Source organism: Coenobita brevimanus, chromosome 106 (assembly GCF_032717465.1).
Source record: "Coenobita brevimanus isolate Jiangsu-jjx chromosome 106, ASM3271746v2, whole genome shotgun sequence".
Lineage (NCBI taxonomy): Eukaryota > Metazoa > Arthropoda > Malacostraca > Decapoda > Coenobitidae > Coenobita > Coenobita brevimanus.
Window position 1 is genome coordinate 14,896,248 of NC_137059.1, and position 18,729 is coordinate 14,914,976.

The 18,729-nt window shown below is 42.4% G+C and overlaps 1 protein-coding gene across 1 annotated transcript; it reads right to left on the minus strand.

Moving 5' to 3' along the window:
• Nucleotides 1-14,782: 14,782 nt before the first annotated feature.
• Nucleotides 14,783-16,650, minus strand: LOC145416453 (uncharacterized). The gene is made up of 2 exons (XM_080285411.1): nt 16,645-16,650; nt 14,783-15,928 (listed from the first exon to the last, which is right to left on the minus strand). Exons 1-2 carry the CDS (start codon nt 16,648-16,650, stop codon nt 14,783-14,785), a joined length of 1,152 nt encoding a protein of 383 aa, XP_080141537.1.
• Nucleotides 16,651-18,729: the final 2,079 nt, after the last annotated feature.

The following is an 18,729-nucleotide window of genomic DNA, read 5'->3' on the forward strand; positions in this document are numbered from 1 at the left end:
CTATCACAACCTTCTTTCTGATCATCAGTATGGGTTTCGTAAGGGACGCTCCACTGGCGATCTTCTCACCTACCTTTCAGACTCCTGATCATCCTCCTTTCAGGACTTTGGCAATAGCTTTGCCATTGCACTTGACATCTCAAAGGCTTTTGATCGAGTCTGACATAAATCTTTAATTTCCAAACTGCCCTCTTACGGCTTCTATCCTTCTATCTATGCCTTCATCGCTAGCCTCCTTTCTGCTCGTTCTATAGCCGCTGTTGTAGACAGCCATCGTTCTTCTCCTAGATCTATTAACAGTGGAGTTCCTCAGGGCTCTGTCCTATCACCAACTCTCTTCCTTTTATTCATCAATGACCTTCTAAGCTGTACATCTAACCCTATCCACTCATACGCTGATGACTCCACCCTTCACCTTTCCATTCAGTTCCCGCAACACCCAACCCAGCAGTTACTTCAACAAACAAGGGATGAGGCTATGGCACACCTAATGTCTGACTTGGCATGTATCTCTGACTGGGGTAAAAATAATCTGGTTGTTTTTAATGCATCAAAGACTCAGTTGTTACACCTATCAACCCGACAAAATCTTCCACAGGTATACCTTCTAATGTTTAATAATATTCAGCATAAGCCAGCATCATCCTTGAACATGCTTGGGGTTTCATTTACTCGGGACTTATCTAGGAAAGATCATATTACATCTCTTGTAAAATATGCTTCCAAGAGATTGGGTGTGCTAAGCCAACTCCGTTCTTTCTTTACCACTGCACAATTGTTGACTCTATACAGGGGTTTTATCCTCCCCTGTGTGGAGTACAACTCTCATGTGTGGGGAGGCTCCCCACATACAGCTCTTCTCAACAGGGTGGAGTCAAAGGCTTTTCGTCTCATTAACTCTCCTCCTCTTACTGACTCCCTTCAACCTCTGTCTCTTCACCACACTGTTGCATCTTTATCTCTTTTCTATCGCTACTTCAATGGTCATTGCTCCTCTGAACTGTCTGCATTCATTCCTCCACCTCTACGACGGGCGCGTAGCACCTGTCTAGCAGCAAACTCTCGTCCCTTTTCTGTCCAACTCTCTAATGCAAGAGTTAACCGTTACTCCCAGTCCTTCATTTAGGCTGCCTATGATCTCCAGTCTTTCAAACGCAGTGTGTCCAGGCATCTCGTAATGATCAGATCTTGAATTTGGCTCTCTATTGTATTTTGTTTTTCTCTTGGAGGGAACTGTTATTGTGGGGTCGTGGCCTTTGGTTCCTTCTTCCTTGCATTAAAAAAAAAAGTGATTAACCCATCACGTCCCGACCGATTTCCCACCGCCTATACCCCCAATCCCGAGCTATTTTGGAAAAATTTATTTTTGGCTAAAACCTATTTTTGTTGAGAAACAAAGGAAAATCACCAAGAAAGGGCTTACTGGGGTCCATAAGTGGTTAGAACAGGTGAGCCTCCCCACGTCAGGTATTGTATTCTGTCACTGACGTGTCAGGCTCTCACGTTTTCTATGGTAGGTAATTTGGGGAGAAACAACAAAGAACACGTCTACATTTATTGATTGGGAACTAATAAACAATCACAACAAGAATATAATGGTTTTCATTGAGATATACAGGAAAAATATGCACTGTTCCACTGCGCAAGCACAGCGAGTTTGGTCACACTGGTTACACGTTAGTTGCTAAGTTCCTTGTTTCATGAAACATATCATTTTTCCTACTTGCATAATACTGTTTCAATGACATTTTACCATTTTTTGCATTATGTAAATGTTTTTAGCTGTTTACATTCCTTATTTAGATATTTAGCATAATTATTGTGCATATTTCCCTACTCAGCACACTCGCCATGACTTCTCTCAACATACATTACATTTTTTTTACTTTCATATTATTGTTTCCATGACATTATACCATTTTTCAAACAACGTAAATGTTTTCACTTATTTACATTCCTTACGAGGATATTTAGCGAAATGCTAGCGCATATTCACGTACAGTAGTAAGCACACTCGCTACCACTCGTGTTCCAACTTATATTTTATTTCTTCTCTTCCAAGATACTTCCCCGCTTTCATTACACCTGTTTCCACATTATACTACTATTTACATATTTACAGGCCTTATTTATTACACTGAGCGTCAGAATATCACACCTGTATACACTCGCTAGGAATGTTTTGACTTTGAATATATTTATGCACTTAGATAATAATTTTCCACTTACATTACACCTGTTTCCACTTTATACTACTATTTACGGGCCTTATTTATTACACTGAGCGTCAGAATATCGCATCTATATACACTCGCTAGGAATGTTTCGACTTAGAATATATTTATGCACTTAGGTAATAATTTTCCACTTACAATACACCCGTTTCCACTTTATACTACTACAGCAAGCTCGCCCCCAACGCATGGGTTTCGATCCTAACGTGGCGCGTTCCGCAAGAAACCACGTAAGTTTTAACTACTCCTTATTTTGCTCCCTAGATCTCCCAAACGTGGTCCCGCGCTGCCATCTGCCACTGGTAATCAATATGAAGCACCCCAAGTGGTCAGAAGGCCCATCCAATGTCATAACCCACAAACACAGCACTGCACAGCAAAACTCCGACACCCAAACACCCAAACACAAGGCAACATTCCGATGCCGAAACCAGTCAGCATCAGAATGTTGCCCCATGCCCACGCACCTGCACGTTGAAGCCTTACTGTGCAGCACTGTACTTGCAAGCCACAACACCAAATGAACCCTCCAACCACCCAAAGTGCCTCATATTGATCACCAATGGCAGACAACAGCAAAACACCACACCTAGGGAGTCTAGGGAGCAAAATGGTTTCTGGACCATTCGCTGTCAAGCCAGTTCGCCGTCACAGCAATAACAAGACAGCATAGACTTTGATGGATCCCCCTGAAATATAGTTATTAAAGTATTGATTAATTAATAAGTATATGTATAAAAGTATTGATTAATATATTTATAGAATGAAGGGGAATCATACAGGGGTGCATACCAGAATAGTAAATATTTAACTTACAAATACAGTACTGTGGAAAAGCAGTACAGCAAATATTTAACAAACAAATAAAAAAGGTAATATTCTGACGCCTATCAGAAAACTGGTTATAAGACTTTATTTCTTGCTTGAACGTTATTTAATAATTCATTAACTTGCACATAAACTTACCAGAACAGTACTGTAAATATTTAACTTACAAATACAGCACTGAGGAAAAGCAGTACAGCGAATCACATCACATGATCAAAACAAACTGTGTTTGCTGAGCTGATGTTCGAGGATTTGGCCTATCAAAGACCTCTCTTGCGTAAATATATAGTTTTTGTAATGGTTCTTTAATCTTACGTTATCTTATACATATCCCAGCACTAATCGTGTATAATTGCGAGAGCGTTCGGCAAGAACGTGTTCCGGGCAAGTTTGCTGTACAGTATTTACATATTTACAGGCCTTATAATTACACTGAGCGTCTGTATGTCGCATTTTTTCTTGAGTATGAGCATCATATCGCATTCACACCATATTAATACTGCATCAAGGTGTGATATTCACTGAAACAAGGGTGAATGCAGAGACCCACGTTACACTCAACGCACTCATAGTGGGTGTCTTTTCTCTGAGTGGTGGGTCTCACACGGGAATTACCACACAGGACACCTGCATTGGGGCCTTGGTCTATTTGGCTGGGGAGGTATAGGGTGGGAAAATGGCTGGAAAATTCTCAGGGGAGGCTGGGCGGTAGGGGTAGTGCGTGTGCGTTGTTGGGTCGTCTCGACCGCATACTGGGCTATAATCTCACAGCCAAGCTCCCTCAAACCCTTCAAAGGTTTGCTGCACTCCTGTTGTCATGGCGTGCAGGTGGTGGCAATTGAGGGCAGTTGTATCGGGCAGGTGAAAGAAGTGCTTCTTGTTCTACTTCATTGTGGTCCAGGCACGCTTGACAGAGGATAACATGGAGTCAGACTGGTCCACCAGCCACATGTTGATGTTATAATCCAGCACACACTTGGGTTTCCAGATGTGGCGCCTCCTCTCGCTACGGTAATCCACGGACTTTATACAGTGCATCAATGGGCGGTGAACCGTGGACAAGAGACAGACTTCTCTGTTGTGGTTCCACACTGTACCTAGGATGTTCTTAGCCTTGAAGAAGACCACCTCATTTTTTTCTAGTTTCCGCCCCACCTTGACCATGTGACGCCGATTCACCTTGACGGTACCACAGAGTCCCATGTCATGCATGTGTAGATAACGAGCGAGAAGAGGGCTAGTGTACCAGTTATCTAGGTAGAGGACATGACCATGATGAAGGTACTCTTCAATCATTGTCTTTACCACTGCTCCAGACAGTCCAATACTCTGAAATTCTATTTTGTTTGTCTGTGCATCGGTGTACAAGACTATGTCTTGCACATAACCAGTCCTACAATCACACATAACAAAGATCTTGAACACATAACGTTGCCTTTTGCTGGGTATATACTGGCAAAAAGAAATATTCTCTCTCCACAACATGAGACTCTCGTCTATGACAAGGTCTCTACAGGGATAAAATGAGGAACGGAATGTTTGCCGTAGGTGAGCAAAAACCAACCTAATTCGCCTCATCTTATTAGTGTCATTTGCATTGGCAAAATCATCAGCATCGTAAAAGTGGAGGCAGCTTAGAATTTGCTGATACCGATTACGGCTCATTGATCTTGCCAAATACAGGTGTCTGCATGATAGGGTCCGTTGTCCAGTATGCCAGAATTCTGTTTTTACATAAAATACCCATAAAAAGTACCAAGGCAAAAAATACAAACATCTCTGCCAGGGAGACAGGGTAATCGTAAATGATCAAATGCCGGCTCCTTGTGCCCAGTCGTTCACTCTCACGGCGCTGGCTGCTAGCAAAACGGTTGGTTTGTTCCACAATCTGCTCCACAAAACCCTCACTGAAGAACAGGTGGAAAAAATCCAGCCTGGTGGAGCAACAGTGAATCCCAGGAGCCGTGCAGCAGTGCGCCCCTGCTCAGTGAAGGGGTGAATGATGGGAGAGAAATCACTGCCATCTTCCCAATTCCAACTCACATTAGCCTCGCCCCCATCGTCACCTTCGTCAGGGTGGGGACATGCTGGTGGGGGAGGTTGGGGAGGAGGAGTGCAGAGGGCTTCCCCACTCACACTCCTCTTCCCTCAGCCTTTTCCCTTACCCTTACGGCCTTGGGGAACATCAGGGGGCTGTGGGGAGTAAGTCCGGGAATATTGGGGAGCATAAGACATGCCGGGGAGTGGCTCCATCTCATCTCCCCGCTCCATCACCACACCACGTGATTCACCACACACCCTCACTGCCCCACGTGATATGCTCCGCTGCCTCGCACCACCACATGAGAGTGATGACTCACTCCCGCCACTCTCACTTTCAATGACCGCCCCTACACTTTCAATTTCACTCCCCACTCCCTCCATGCCACTTCTGCCCTCCCCAAAATCAAGCGTGAGATTTGAAAATTGTGCAAATTATGAACCTTGCAATAGACGAGTTTCCGGTCAAAATTTTTTTAAAGTTAGATACTTCTATGGGTAAAAGATACACAGAAAATAACTATGTCAACCATTATTTCCAAAAGAAATGTGCAGAAACATGAAAAAATAATAGATAATGTAGCCAAAAAATCACGTGACTCTGAAACGGCCTGTGATTGGCCGTGACGTCACTACTCACACCGAGGCAGCATAGTCTGCTTTGTTTACGTTTAGCCAGCATACACTGTGTTTATTTCTGACCTCTAAGAATGTCCAGTGACAGGGGAATAATTGCTTATGTTTCGTTCCAATGTGTAAGTGCACTGACAAAAGCACAGTAAGGAAATTATTCCTCTGTATACTAGCCAATAACAATAAATGAAAACAGTGGTGGCTGGCTGCTCGTCGGAAGTTCCCAGTGCTGAAATGCAGTCTTTACTGTTGTGAAAATATTATATTCTTCACCATATAAGTTCATGCATACCTAATTATCTGAAATTCATTAAAAAAAAAAACTATGCTTAATTTAACTATTAATAGAATATTATGAGTCAGAGCGAAAACGTTCTAAGGTTAGCGGGTATTTCTACTTTAGATCACCAACATGCCTTGACAGACTTATATTTTGCACAGATACTGATTTAAAGTGGAAATAAATGCACTTGCATGTTAAATTAATATTTATACAAAGCAGATGTCTGCCAAGGAAAGCTGATGAGCTAAAAGAGAAACACTTCTGGTAATTTTACCGCGTTTTCGCTGTGAATCCGGATTTTTTAAAAGGTAAAATTAAATACAAAAATTTGACTATTCATTCATTCATTCATTCATTGCCAGACGCCATGTATCCCACACGGGGTGGCCAAGGGCTTAGAGTTAATTGTTTTACAGGGAGGGGCACTAATCCTCCACCAACCCCGTTTTCGGATAATTAGGTGAGTATGAACTTCTATGGTAATAAAATCTATAATACCAATTAAAACGTGCCAATTAATTCGGTGTTGATTCGGTAAATGACCACCGATTCGGTATTTCGTCACACTCTCCTGAAGTATTGTACTGTTGTTCAGGGTCACTGAAACTGTTTTTTTCAGAAATCTAATAATGAAGTCATCACGGCCGTATGCTTAACCCCTTGAGTCCTAATAGCATCAATTGATGCGATATGAGTTTTATGCCAAAATGCCTAATCACATCAATTGAACACGGCCTGTAAAAAACTGCGGAGCGCTTGCTCCACCCCGATTATGACGTATGTGGCTTCAGGCCAATGAGAACTCGCCCCTGATGTGGCGTGAGGGGGGATCGGACCAACCTGGGCGGTGGGGGGGCACCCCGCTCTCGGCCGCCTCCATGCCACCCTCTACTCCACTCCCTCATGCCCTCCTTGTCTCCCATCACTCTCCCACCCCTCCACGCAACTGCATCTCTCCTCCCACAACAACCTGCGTCCCTTTCCACCCTCTCTTGCCCTCCTCCCTCTCTGCTAGCCTCGTCCCCCCTCCCAAACCCCACCCCATCTCTTCCTCCTTGTCCCTCACTATCCTTCCAACCCCCAACAGGCCCCCCCGAGTGTCAGGTCTGATGTACATACCTGTTTCATATTATTTCTACTTCTTCCCAAATTTATACACCTCATTCTGTTCATTTCTCGAAAGACTATGAGGCCTTGTAAGGCTACTCCCCGCACCTGTTTCATCTCCCAACACATTCAAACACACCTGTTTTCATGGCTGGTGTGATAAATTCCAAAGAAATGGAGAGTTTCCACAGGAGAATTTGGTTGTTGCCGAAACTGTAATGATAAGTGTGATGAAGTGTAATGATGTGATAATTGTAATGGTGTGATAAATGTGTAACGAGAAGTTGGGACAGTAAAAAGAGAAATCGGAAACAAATTATTACTTATTTTTTCCTTTCTTATGCATGCATTTATAACATTACTCAACTTTATTTCGATGTCCTTGATGGTTATAAACATTTATATGCATCTGTGTTAGTTTTGGAATGACTATGAGGCCTTGTAGGGCTACTCCCCACACCTGTTTTATCTCCCCACACATACATACACACCTGTTTTTATGGTAAACATTACAGAACACAATGAAGTGCATTCTTTTCATGCGACTAGCTGGTTATTTCCAACCCCCATACCTGTAGACCTACTCTCCACAGCCTACTTTATCTCCCCACAGTCTAGTTGTCACAAAGGACTTTGTAGTTACTTGTAGAGAAGTTTTGTGGTTTAGTTCTCACTCTCGATTTCTTGTAGTAGGAATTAAAGATGAATACAAGGAGTTGATCTTCATTTATTATCTTCAGAGAAATCTAAGTTGAGCAGGGTATGTCTTACAGAGACAATATAATAAGTAAGTCTAGTTGAGCCCCTCTTTTCTTGTTCACTCTCTCCACTACCTGTCGGTTCAATCGCTAGCCTCCTTCTGAGCTCTCTTTCATAAATTCTGGTGAAACAGGGGTCGTGTCACGTGTGTTACACTGTGGTTGGAAAGTTCCAGAAACCTGTGTGTGAGTATGTGTGTATGTCACTAGGCTTTGTTCCCCTGCTATCTCGCTGACACACTACCTACATCATCTCCTAACATTGCTACTTCCTAATCTGTCGTCAGCATTTCCTCAGTTAACTTGCAAGATCATTTCCCTTTCCCAGGCTCGCATGGAGCTGTTTATCTATCTATTTATCTATCTATCTATTATGATTTGTAATTATAATATGGACTCATAACATAGTAATCTCCCCACACCTACATACACCTGTTTTCATGGTTGGTGTGACAAAACACTTTCAAATGACCTGTTTCAATAAGATAAATAAGTAGTTATCAAAATTTTCATGTTTTCGATTGTTTTCGAGGGTTAACTATCATAAACTTTTTCTTTTTTTTAACTCTGACGCGTGATTGTGCGGTAACCATTAGGCCTACGGGGGTTGTCAGGTGTCTAAATTCTTCCTCTTTAGCCAGAACAGCCAATTTGCTCTTGATGAAAGTCGCCAAAACACCCCGAATTGCGGTTGTGGGAGATACCCTGCCTGAAACAATTGCGGTCTTAAGGGGTTAAAGCTAATGTAGGGCCTTTCCTAAGGGCCCTATATCAAAACGGTATGCTAAAAGTTTAAGTAGGGAAAGACTTCCCTCAATATGTAGGGTTGTTCCAACATTTTTTTAAGGGAAGGAATGCTTGGCTTTCGCAAACCCTACATTTAATTATTCGTAACAAAGTAACCCTATACCTCCAGAACGCATGGAATAATGTAAATTGTTTATGTAAAAAATATTTTAACTTGCTAAAAGTGCAATGCAAACATACACGGGAACTGAACCGTTGGTTATTAAAACACGTGGGCTGTACCTTACCGAGTAGTAGGTCAAACCCGGGCCCGTCTCTGCCCTGGCGGAGACACGCACTGTCATTTTTATATTTTTAAGAGTAGTTGACAGTAGGCGAGATCCTAAAAATGACATGTGTAAACCACTTTTATACGTTACTCATGTGATTTAACTGAATATAGAACGTTCAGTCAATGCTAAAGGTAATAAGATACGTTAATATATGTAACGAGAAAGGTACTGTTCTTCGCTCATAGGCCAAACTACTGTTCTTCGCTCATAGGCCAAACTATGAAGCGTTGTGCCATCATAGGATCATCATTGCGTTTTAATCTCAGACACCGCAAACTGTTTTTCATTTTCTTATATCATTTTTTGTTATATTTCAGCAGCATTCTATTCATAATTCTTGGTAATCGTTAAGGAGACAAAGGACCACCTTATTTTGCATTTTTTCCTTGCTTTAGCCCTTCATGGAATTCTTCATGTACTCTCGAATTGTGTTTTCAAGTTGGTGTTTTTCGTTTCTTTTAAATATGGTAAAGAGTGCTTTAAAAAGCGGTGTTTGTTCATGGACAGCCACTGTCTTGCTGTGCATGAAGACCGATGGACGCCATCTTAGAGCGCCATATACGATCGAAATTACCCTTGCAGGCCTAATTAAACAAACCTAACCTAAACTTTCGTAACAACCCAACTTTATTTCTCCTAACGTTACCTAACCTATTTGAGACTAACCTAACCAATTTTATGCTAACCCAACCAAACTTATCCTAATCTGTGCGCGGACTGACAAACGCCATCTTTGAATGCTATTTTTCAGCGAAATTGCCCTTTATCAGTGCTCATTTACCCAAACCTAACATAAATTTTCGTAATTCAACCCTGCCTTATTTATCCTAACTTGTTTTAAGCTAACCTAACCAGTTTTAAGGTAACTTAACCAAATTTATCCTAACCGAACCTGACCTATCTCCAGCGCTATCATATTTACAACATAAGTAATGATTGAAAAGTTTATTACTATAATAGTATATAAAGTATACGTACAAATAAGTGCTGATATATAAAAAAATGACGGAAAATTATTTTATTTTGGTGCTGATTGACATCGTCTGGACAAAGAATAGTCACGGCGACTCCCATGGGAGCACTGCCGACATACCAACTGGTCACGCAGGGCTACCAACCATCCCCTTTCCCTTAATGTTCTCTTAGCATACCATGTAAAAATTGAGAGCTTGCTTGTGCTTTCCTTAGTGTGTAAAGTAGGGACCAATGTAGGGCCTCTCCATATGTGTTTAAGCATACAGCCGTCAAATATTAAATATGAGCATAATACTATTATAAACTTATACAACTGATTCTGTACGGCATACATTTAACACTTTCCACCTCATGAGGTACGAGCACCGCTCGGGTATGGTGTAGCTGTACGCTACATCTGGTCGATTTCACCACAATTTACTTACCTAACAGGTACCATCCATTTACACCATGAAAAGTATTCCTTCACAACATACCTGAAGGGGATAGTTCGGATCTACGGTGGCCATGCAGGTACAACTATCATATCTTACTGGTAAAGTATTGTGTGATGGATTGGAGCGTCGACTGCAGTGTGAATGCTGACGTCATCGCCAATATGGCGGCTCCTTCCCTCCAGCCGCAAAGAATTAAAGTTATCACGTCTTGTTCAATGCAAATGATAAATTAAATCAAAAGATACATATACCGTACGTTTTTAGATACATGGCAGAATGCACTGGCCATGTTTACCCAGAACCGGCAACACGTCTATTGCGCGACGTACCAGTATGTCGACAGGACTGGCTGTTACAATACGTTGTGACGTACCCATACGTCGACGGGACGCCTCGGGTTAAGAATTTTTTCTGAACAGTTTTCCAGTCACCACAAATTCAAATTTTTTCACTCCTGAAATGATACTGGAGAGAACTTAAAATTATTTACCCCATTCATCAAACTTGTTTTTCTTCACTCCTTAACCCTTTAAACGCGGCCGTGTACGGCTGATCCCCCCCGTGTGGCGGGGTTGTAGCGGGGTCTGAGTACCTATGGGAAAATATTTGCCAAAAATCAGAGATTAACCCTAGAACATTAAAATTTTTATGGCATATAGTACTTACATTCAGCTTTCTCCTGAGACAGGTGTTGAGCCTTCGTGGACTACCAAAGGACTTGTGGAGACTTGCAAAGTTGGGTAACAAAGTCTTCACTTTCACACCTCCAGCAACCCGGTTTCCCCTCTACCACAGCCTCAATCTGTCACAGTACACTTTATACAACAACGTACAGGTAGTTTGGAATCCGTATTTGTACAATAAGCACTGAAAATAAGGCTACAATGAACGAAGCGTACAGCCGATATGCAGCGCGGCGGCGATCTTCCCGTCACTGAACACACATTTCCCTTTTCACAGCTAAAACACGTATACTACATTATTTTCCTTCATAGTACTTCGCAAAGGCTCGCTTGGCACTATTATGGCCCTAAAAATCACTGTCACTGCCAGTATTGTGAAGCGGGAATGAGAAAGACCACCGCAGCGCGATTTTATTCTGCCTTACGGCAGGCACTTTATTCTCGTTCATGTCGGCCGCTCGCACTTCATTTCTATCGCTCACTTTCACTCTAGCTGTCAGTTTAGTGCCTTATTCATCAGTGTCACTGTCATTTGTTATAAAAATAATATTTTCTACACACCAAACTGTCACTGTCAGAACACAGAATAGAAACATATGCTTTCAACTTCTTACACTGGAGTGACTGTCACTCTCAATACTTATATTATTACTATGTACAATTATTTACACTGAGATCACTGTCACTGTCAGTGCTTTTACAACTACATACACTAATTTACACTCATCAGACTGTCACTGTCAGTACGTACAAGAAAACTAAACACTAGTATCACTGTCACTCTCAGTATTATTTACAAGATTCTTACCCTTATTTTCAATATCTAGTCAGGCTGTGGTAGTCAAAGAAACACGGGTAAGCGCAGAGGAGAATTTTGCACTCTTTGCACTGCAAGGAGGTGCGCCTAAATGTTCTGTCTTGCCTGGTAGTGTGGCTGCACACATGACACCTCCTCAGTGCTTTTCCCCTCTTGGCAGTGCTAGGCAGTGGCTCCAGGCGGTGTCGCTGAAGGTAGTCCTGGCACTGTAGGCGGTCTGGAGGTGTGTGTGAGTGGTGCCTGGGACCTGATGGCAGTACCTGCCCAAAATGCTGAAGCAGCTGGTACACACAAGTCTTAGAAAAACGCCGGAGAGAGTAGTTTGCTGGCTTCCTGTTCTTGATCTTATACAGGATGAAGGCATTCAGCATGCACATATCAAGCAAGTGCAAGAACACCTTCCTGTACCAGCGACGATTCCTCCTCAGGCAGTCTACCTCTCCAATCAACATGTCAGACTTGTCCACCAGCCGCATATTGACGTTGTAGTCAATCACAGCATCAGGCTTCATCACAGGATCGCCAGTCCTTCTGTCAGCCTTCCCTGTGGCTTGCATTTCCCCCTTGTGAGCACATTGACGATTCTCTTATCGTACCACCTGATCGCCAGCATTTTGTCCGATTTTTTCAGGTGTACGTCTCCCCGCTTTGATCCTTCAGCCTCGGGGAAGGCAGGGTAGTGTGCCCTATTGCTCCAGACAGTGCCACAGGATTCGACGCGGTGTTCTGAAAGGTACTTGGCGAGTTTGGGAGCTGTATAATAATTGTCCATATACAGGACATGATTCCCGCCAAAGTACTTTTCCAAAAGCACTTTCACCACAGAACCAGAGAATCCAGGGGGGTCAGTCTTGTCCAAGTCCACATTGCTGGCGGTGTAGATAACGAAGTCTAGGATGAACCCCGTCTTGCAGTTGCACAGCACGAAAAACTTTATTCCAAAGCGGTGGCGTTTGCTAGGAATATACTGCACGAACTGAAGACGGCCCCTGAACAAAACCAAGGACTCGTCAATCACAACTTTCTTGAAGGGCCGAAGGAACGTCATAAACTTGTCCTTGATCAGGTTCAGGATTCCCCTCACTTTCCATAGTGGGTCAGTTTTGGAAGGCTCATCGTTGTTGGCAAAGTGAAGGTACGTCATGAGTTGCCTGAAACGATCACGACTCATGTACTTGTTGAAGATGGGTGTGGGGCAAAGATCGTCAGCACTCCAGTACTCCTCAAGCTTGTGCTTCCAATTATGTGGCATGTGAAGCATCAAGCCGATGAATACAAATAGTTCCCGGATCGTAACAGGAACCCATGCTGCCATCCGCGATGTGGATGGCGTTGCAGCTTCACCTTCACCTTCATGAACTGCAGCAGATTGCCCTTCGTACCTGTTCGTCTCGGTACAAATCTGCTTCATGACTTCGTTATCCAGGAAGGCTAACAGGTAGTCCAGACATTCACCATCCTCTGGGACACGCAAGTCAGCCTGTATCCCACACCCACTGGCATCAAAGGGCAGATCTTCTGGCACAAAATCTGAGCCCTCAGACCACACGAAGGCATCCAGAATGCCCTGCCTAGGCTGGGAGGTGGTGGGGGTGGCGGGAGGGTGAGGCAGGCCGTGTGGCAGTGGGTGAGGCAGGCCGTGTGGCAGTGGGTGAGGCAGGCGGTGAGGCAGTGGGTGAGGCAGGCCTTGTGGCAGAGGCTGTGCTAGGTCATGTCGGTGTGGTGGTGGTGGTGGTGGGGAGATAAAGAGAAGGTTCAAGGTCACTCGCAGTGGCCTGAGTGGTGAGTTGCCTAGTGCGAGTAACCTTACCACTAACTCTAACACTAGGGGACACTTTCCTACTCCTACCAGCACGGACACGGGGCCTACGGAAATCTCTATGTAAACCAGACTGCTTACTTCCCTTCCGAGGTGGTGAAGGAGACTCAGAAGACTCTGGAGAAAGCACAGCTGAAGATGACGACGAGAGAATGGGGCTGGGAGTGCATGGCGGTATGGCAGCGGCGTGACCTGGTGTAGGGGACAATGGCCGGTCTGAGGAAGACAATGGCTGGGAAGCGGGGTCACCACTTCGTCTCCTCTTGGCCCCCTTTCCATACACTAGTCCCCTTTTCACTGGAGCCTTGCCTGTTGAGATGCTGGGCACAGGAATTGTCACTTCAGGCACCTCAGACTCAGCACTCGATAGAGTGTCTGACTCGGCAAGGCTCGATAACACTCCGACGTCACTACCATAATCCATTGACGCTTTCAACAATTCAATACCTATAGCCGAGTCACTAAGGCCCTTAGCAGTTCCTAGTAAGGGTTTGGACGGGGTGGTCACAAAGCCCTTTTTCGGAGGGCTGGAAGGCACAGACTCGGAAGAGCTTGAGTGAGACATGGTGTCACCTTCAAAGATTGCGGTAAACTGACGCTAAACAGTGACAAACCGCGGGAAAAAATGCTAGTGTGACAACTGGGGAAACAAGCGTTTCCAATTAGCATAAAGTGCTTGCGAGAGGAAGGCGCAGATTGACACGTCTGAGCTGTCCGCGCGCTGCCATATCGCACGACAAGGGAGGGCCGGGCAGCGGTGCGTGGGTGGGTAAAAAAAAAAAGATAATTGGCAACAACCGAGGTCAGTGGTACGAAGGTCAAGTGTGCTAAAAGTAGCTAAAGGGTGGCGGTACTGATAGACAATACCAGCTGGAGCCTGCTTGCCCGCGGATATTAAAAATTTAGTAGAATCGCAAACGCGACAATCCGCCGTTATGTCCTTTTTGCCGAGCGTCGCAAACGCGACAATCCGCCGTTATGTCCTTTTTGCCGAGCGTCGCAAACGCGACAATCCGCGTTTAAGGGGTTAATGAATAAAACAGAGTCGGATGACATCAATTGAGTCAACCGTTTACCACATTAAGCACACTAGAAACTCTTCCCTACACAATGACGTAATAGGTGTCTAGTGAGACTGCTTCTCTGATAAAACTGTTTACCACATTCATCACACTTGAAATTCTTCACTCCTGAATGAATTAACAGGTGTTGTGTGAGATTACTCTTCTGTGCAAATTGTTTACCACACACATCACACTTGAAATTCTTCACTCCTGAATGAATTACTAGGTGTTTAATGAGACCACGCTTCTCTGCAAACTTTTTACCACATTCATCACACTTGAAATTCTTCATTCCTGAATGAATTGCCAGGTGTTGTGTAAGATTACCCTTCATTGCAAATAGTTTACCACATTCATCACACTTAAAATTCTTCACTCCTGAATGAATTAATAGGTGCTGAGTGAGTCCAACCTTCTGAGAAAACAGTTTACCACATTCATCACACTTGAAATTCTTCACTCCTGAATGAGATAATAGGTGTCCGGTGAGACTACGCTTGTGAGTAAATTGTTTACCACATTCATCACACTTGAAATTCTTCACTCCTGAATGAATTAATAGGTGTTTGGTGAGACTATCCTTCTGTGTAAATTGTTTACCACATTCATCACACTTGAAATTCTTCACTCCTGAATGAATTAATAGGTGCCGAGTGAGATGAACCTTCCGTGTAAATCGTTTATCACATTCATGACACTTGAAATTCTTCACTCCTGAATGAATTAACAGGTGTTGTGTGAGATTACACTTCATTGCAAATAGTTTACCACATTCATCACACTTGAAATTCTTCACTCCTGAATGAATTAACAGGTGTTGTGTGAGATTACCCTTCTGTGTAAATTGTTTACCACATTCATCACACTTGAAATTCTTCACTCCTGAATGAATTAATAGGTGTTTGGTGAGACTGTACTTCTGTGCAAATTGTTTACCACATTCATCACACTTGAAATTCTTCACTCCTGAATGAATTAATAGGTGCCGAGTGAGATGAACCTTCCGTGTAAATCGTTTATCACATTCATCACAAATGAAATTCTTCGCTCCTGAATGAATTAATAGGTGCTGAGTGAGACACTCCTTGTGAGAAAACAGTTTACCACATTCATCACACTTGAAATTCTTCGCTCCTGAATGAATTAATAGGTGCTGAGTGAGACCAGCCTTCTGAGAAAACAGTTTACCACATTCATCACACTTGAAATTCTTCACTCCTGAATGAATAACTGCATGTTGGGTAAGACTGTTCTTAAAAGGAAATGCTTTACCACACTCTAAACATCTGAACTGCTCAACTTCAGCTGAGGACACTGTGTCCAGGACAGTCTCATTGTCACTGAGGAATATTTTGTCACCCACCTCACACTCTGACTGTTCTTCCTTTACCACCTCCAATATTTTGTCACCCACCTCACACTCTGACTGTTCTTCCTTTACCACCTCCAATATTTTGTCACCCACCTCACACTCTGACTGTTCTTCCTTTACCACCTCCAATATTTTGTAACGCACCTCACACTCTGACTGTTCTTCCTTCACCACCTCCAATATTTTGTCACGCACCTCACACTCTGACTGTACATCTGGTTCTTCCTTTACCACCTCCAATATTTTGTAACGCACCTCACACTCTGACTGTACATCTAGTTCTTCCTTTACCACCTCCAATATTTTGTAACTCACCTCACACTCTGACTGTACATCTGGTTCTTCCTTTACCACCTCCAATATTTTGTAACTCACCTCACACTCTGACTGTACATCTGGTTCTTCCTTTACCACCTCCATTACATCATTCCTTCCACCTCTCTCAACTTCCACTATACTTCAGTTACTCTACCTTGGTGTTAATCTTACTGTCTACCACCAACAGGATGACTTACCCTCATTGTACCCATGCTCAGTCATAAGATGCTCCCATTACAATGAACAGTGTCAAAAATTCATCACTATTACTGGATAATAATAGTACATACATAAAATGGATAAAATTTCAAAACATAAAAAATGGATAAAATTTCAACACAGACTATTATTCCTTCAACCCTTTGGCCACGACCTATCATTTCTCGGTCATTCCCCTGGTTGCGGCCTAAGTCCCTAAAAAATTGTGCTAATTATACTGTTACTTTTCCAATGGGAAATTACTGTGAAGTTCTAATTTTTTTAGTGTGATAATGGTAAAAAATGCACATTTCTCTACAAAAATACTTTAAGGCTATAAGAAAAAAATGCAAAAATTAATTTTTGCAATTGTGTGATTTTGCAATAATGACAGAATTATTTATGTCAAGCAAGGTTTTCACTTGTATATCTACACTTGACACATGTACAGTACACTGTCTGTTGGCACACAAAGAGAAATCAAAACTAACCATATTTGTACAAGAACATTGTAATTTTCTGAGAAAAAAATGAAAAAATAATTTTTGTTATTCTCTAATTTCGCTATAATGACAAGATATTTACTTCAAACAAGGTTTTTCACTTGTATATATACACTAGACACATGTATACTGTTTGTTGGCACATAAAAGAAATCAAAACCTACTGTATTTAGAGAAAAACAACAGACGTGTAGATGGAAATGTGTTTTTTTCGGCTGTGGACTGTGGTTGCCTGACTTGCCACAAAGAATAATTGGTAGGGCGACCACAGTCACCTAACACGGCCAAAGGATTAAATATTGCTAACACGTGAATGCTTCTGAACCGTAACTTTAAACATACAGGCCATCACTGCTGAGTCAATTCAGGCATATTACCACCATCTTCCTTACTTCAAATGTTGTTACCCTTTGTTGGATGTGCTAACACAACATAAGATGTGCCCTCAGTCCTGTTTTGTACTTATCATCCATTACTCAGGCAGTGACGACAGTGTTTATGACACTTTTACTGCTCTGACTCCAGCTGTGAACCTGGAACAACAGCCGCCATTAGACCAGCATTTCCATGAAGTTAAGTACATGGTCCAGTGAACCCTTATTTTGCATGGAGCTCATTTATACTGACAAAAAAGAAAAAAAAATGTTCAGGTTCATTTTAATGGTTATTCAATTTGCAAAGCAATTAAAGGCATATAGAAATGTAAATTAAAACAGCTAAAGAAAAAATACTGTGTCTTTGTCTTACTAGGGGCTTGTTTGCATATCTGTGTACAACATGAACTTTTATAAAAAAAAATATATAATTTAACATTTAATATCACTTTACTGTTTCATTCATGACCAATACATCTTTAACCCTTAAAATGTGTAATCATCAAGTAACTGCTATATTACTTTTGGAATGTATTCTGAACTTCCTACCACCTCATTATTGTGCATCAGAGACATGGATAGCATCAACTGTGGCACAGTTTGACAGTAAGCCACACAATACTGGAATCACTCCTGTATTGAAGATAACAAAAACTTTAAAGAGCCAAAAGAGGAATCTTTGGGAATATTTATAATTCAATTTTCCCCAATACCAAAACAAAGGGATTCTTAACCTTTTTTTTTTCTGTGCAGATTTCACTTACACAATGCATGGTACAACCTAGGAATACATTATAGCCATGCAAAACAATGGTTTACAGTACAACACTTTATAAAGGCAGAGGCAGAAACATAAACATGAAGATTTGAGTCTTGGCACAGTCATTACCTTTTAGCAGGGGTCAACATCAGCTCCTCAGATGAACTGACTGCAAGCTGCCTTGTGCATGTCCAGTTGCCCTCTCACCACACACCTGAATCACAGATCACTTCATTACATACACAACGGTACACTATCTAGTGGGCAAGTACTTCATGGTACATCGATGCAACTATGTAATACTTTTATAAGTCATTGATCTGGAATCAACAGATTAATGTGTACATCCTGAGGAAATACAGAAACCAGTAAAGCTTAAATGTAAAGCATTTCTAAAACAAAGATACATACAACAATTGTAATTACATAATTTAAACAATAACTGAA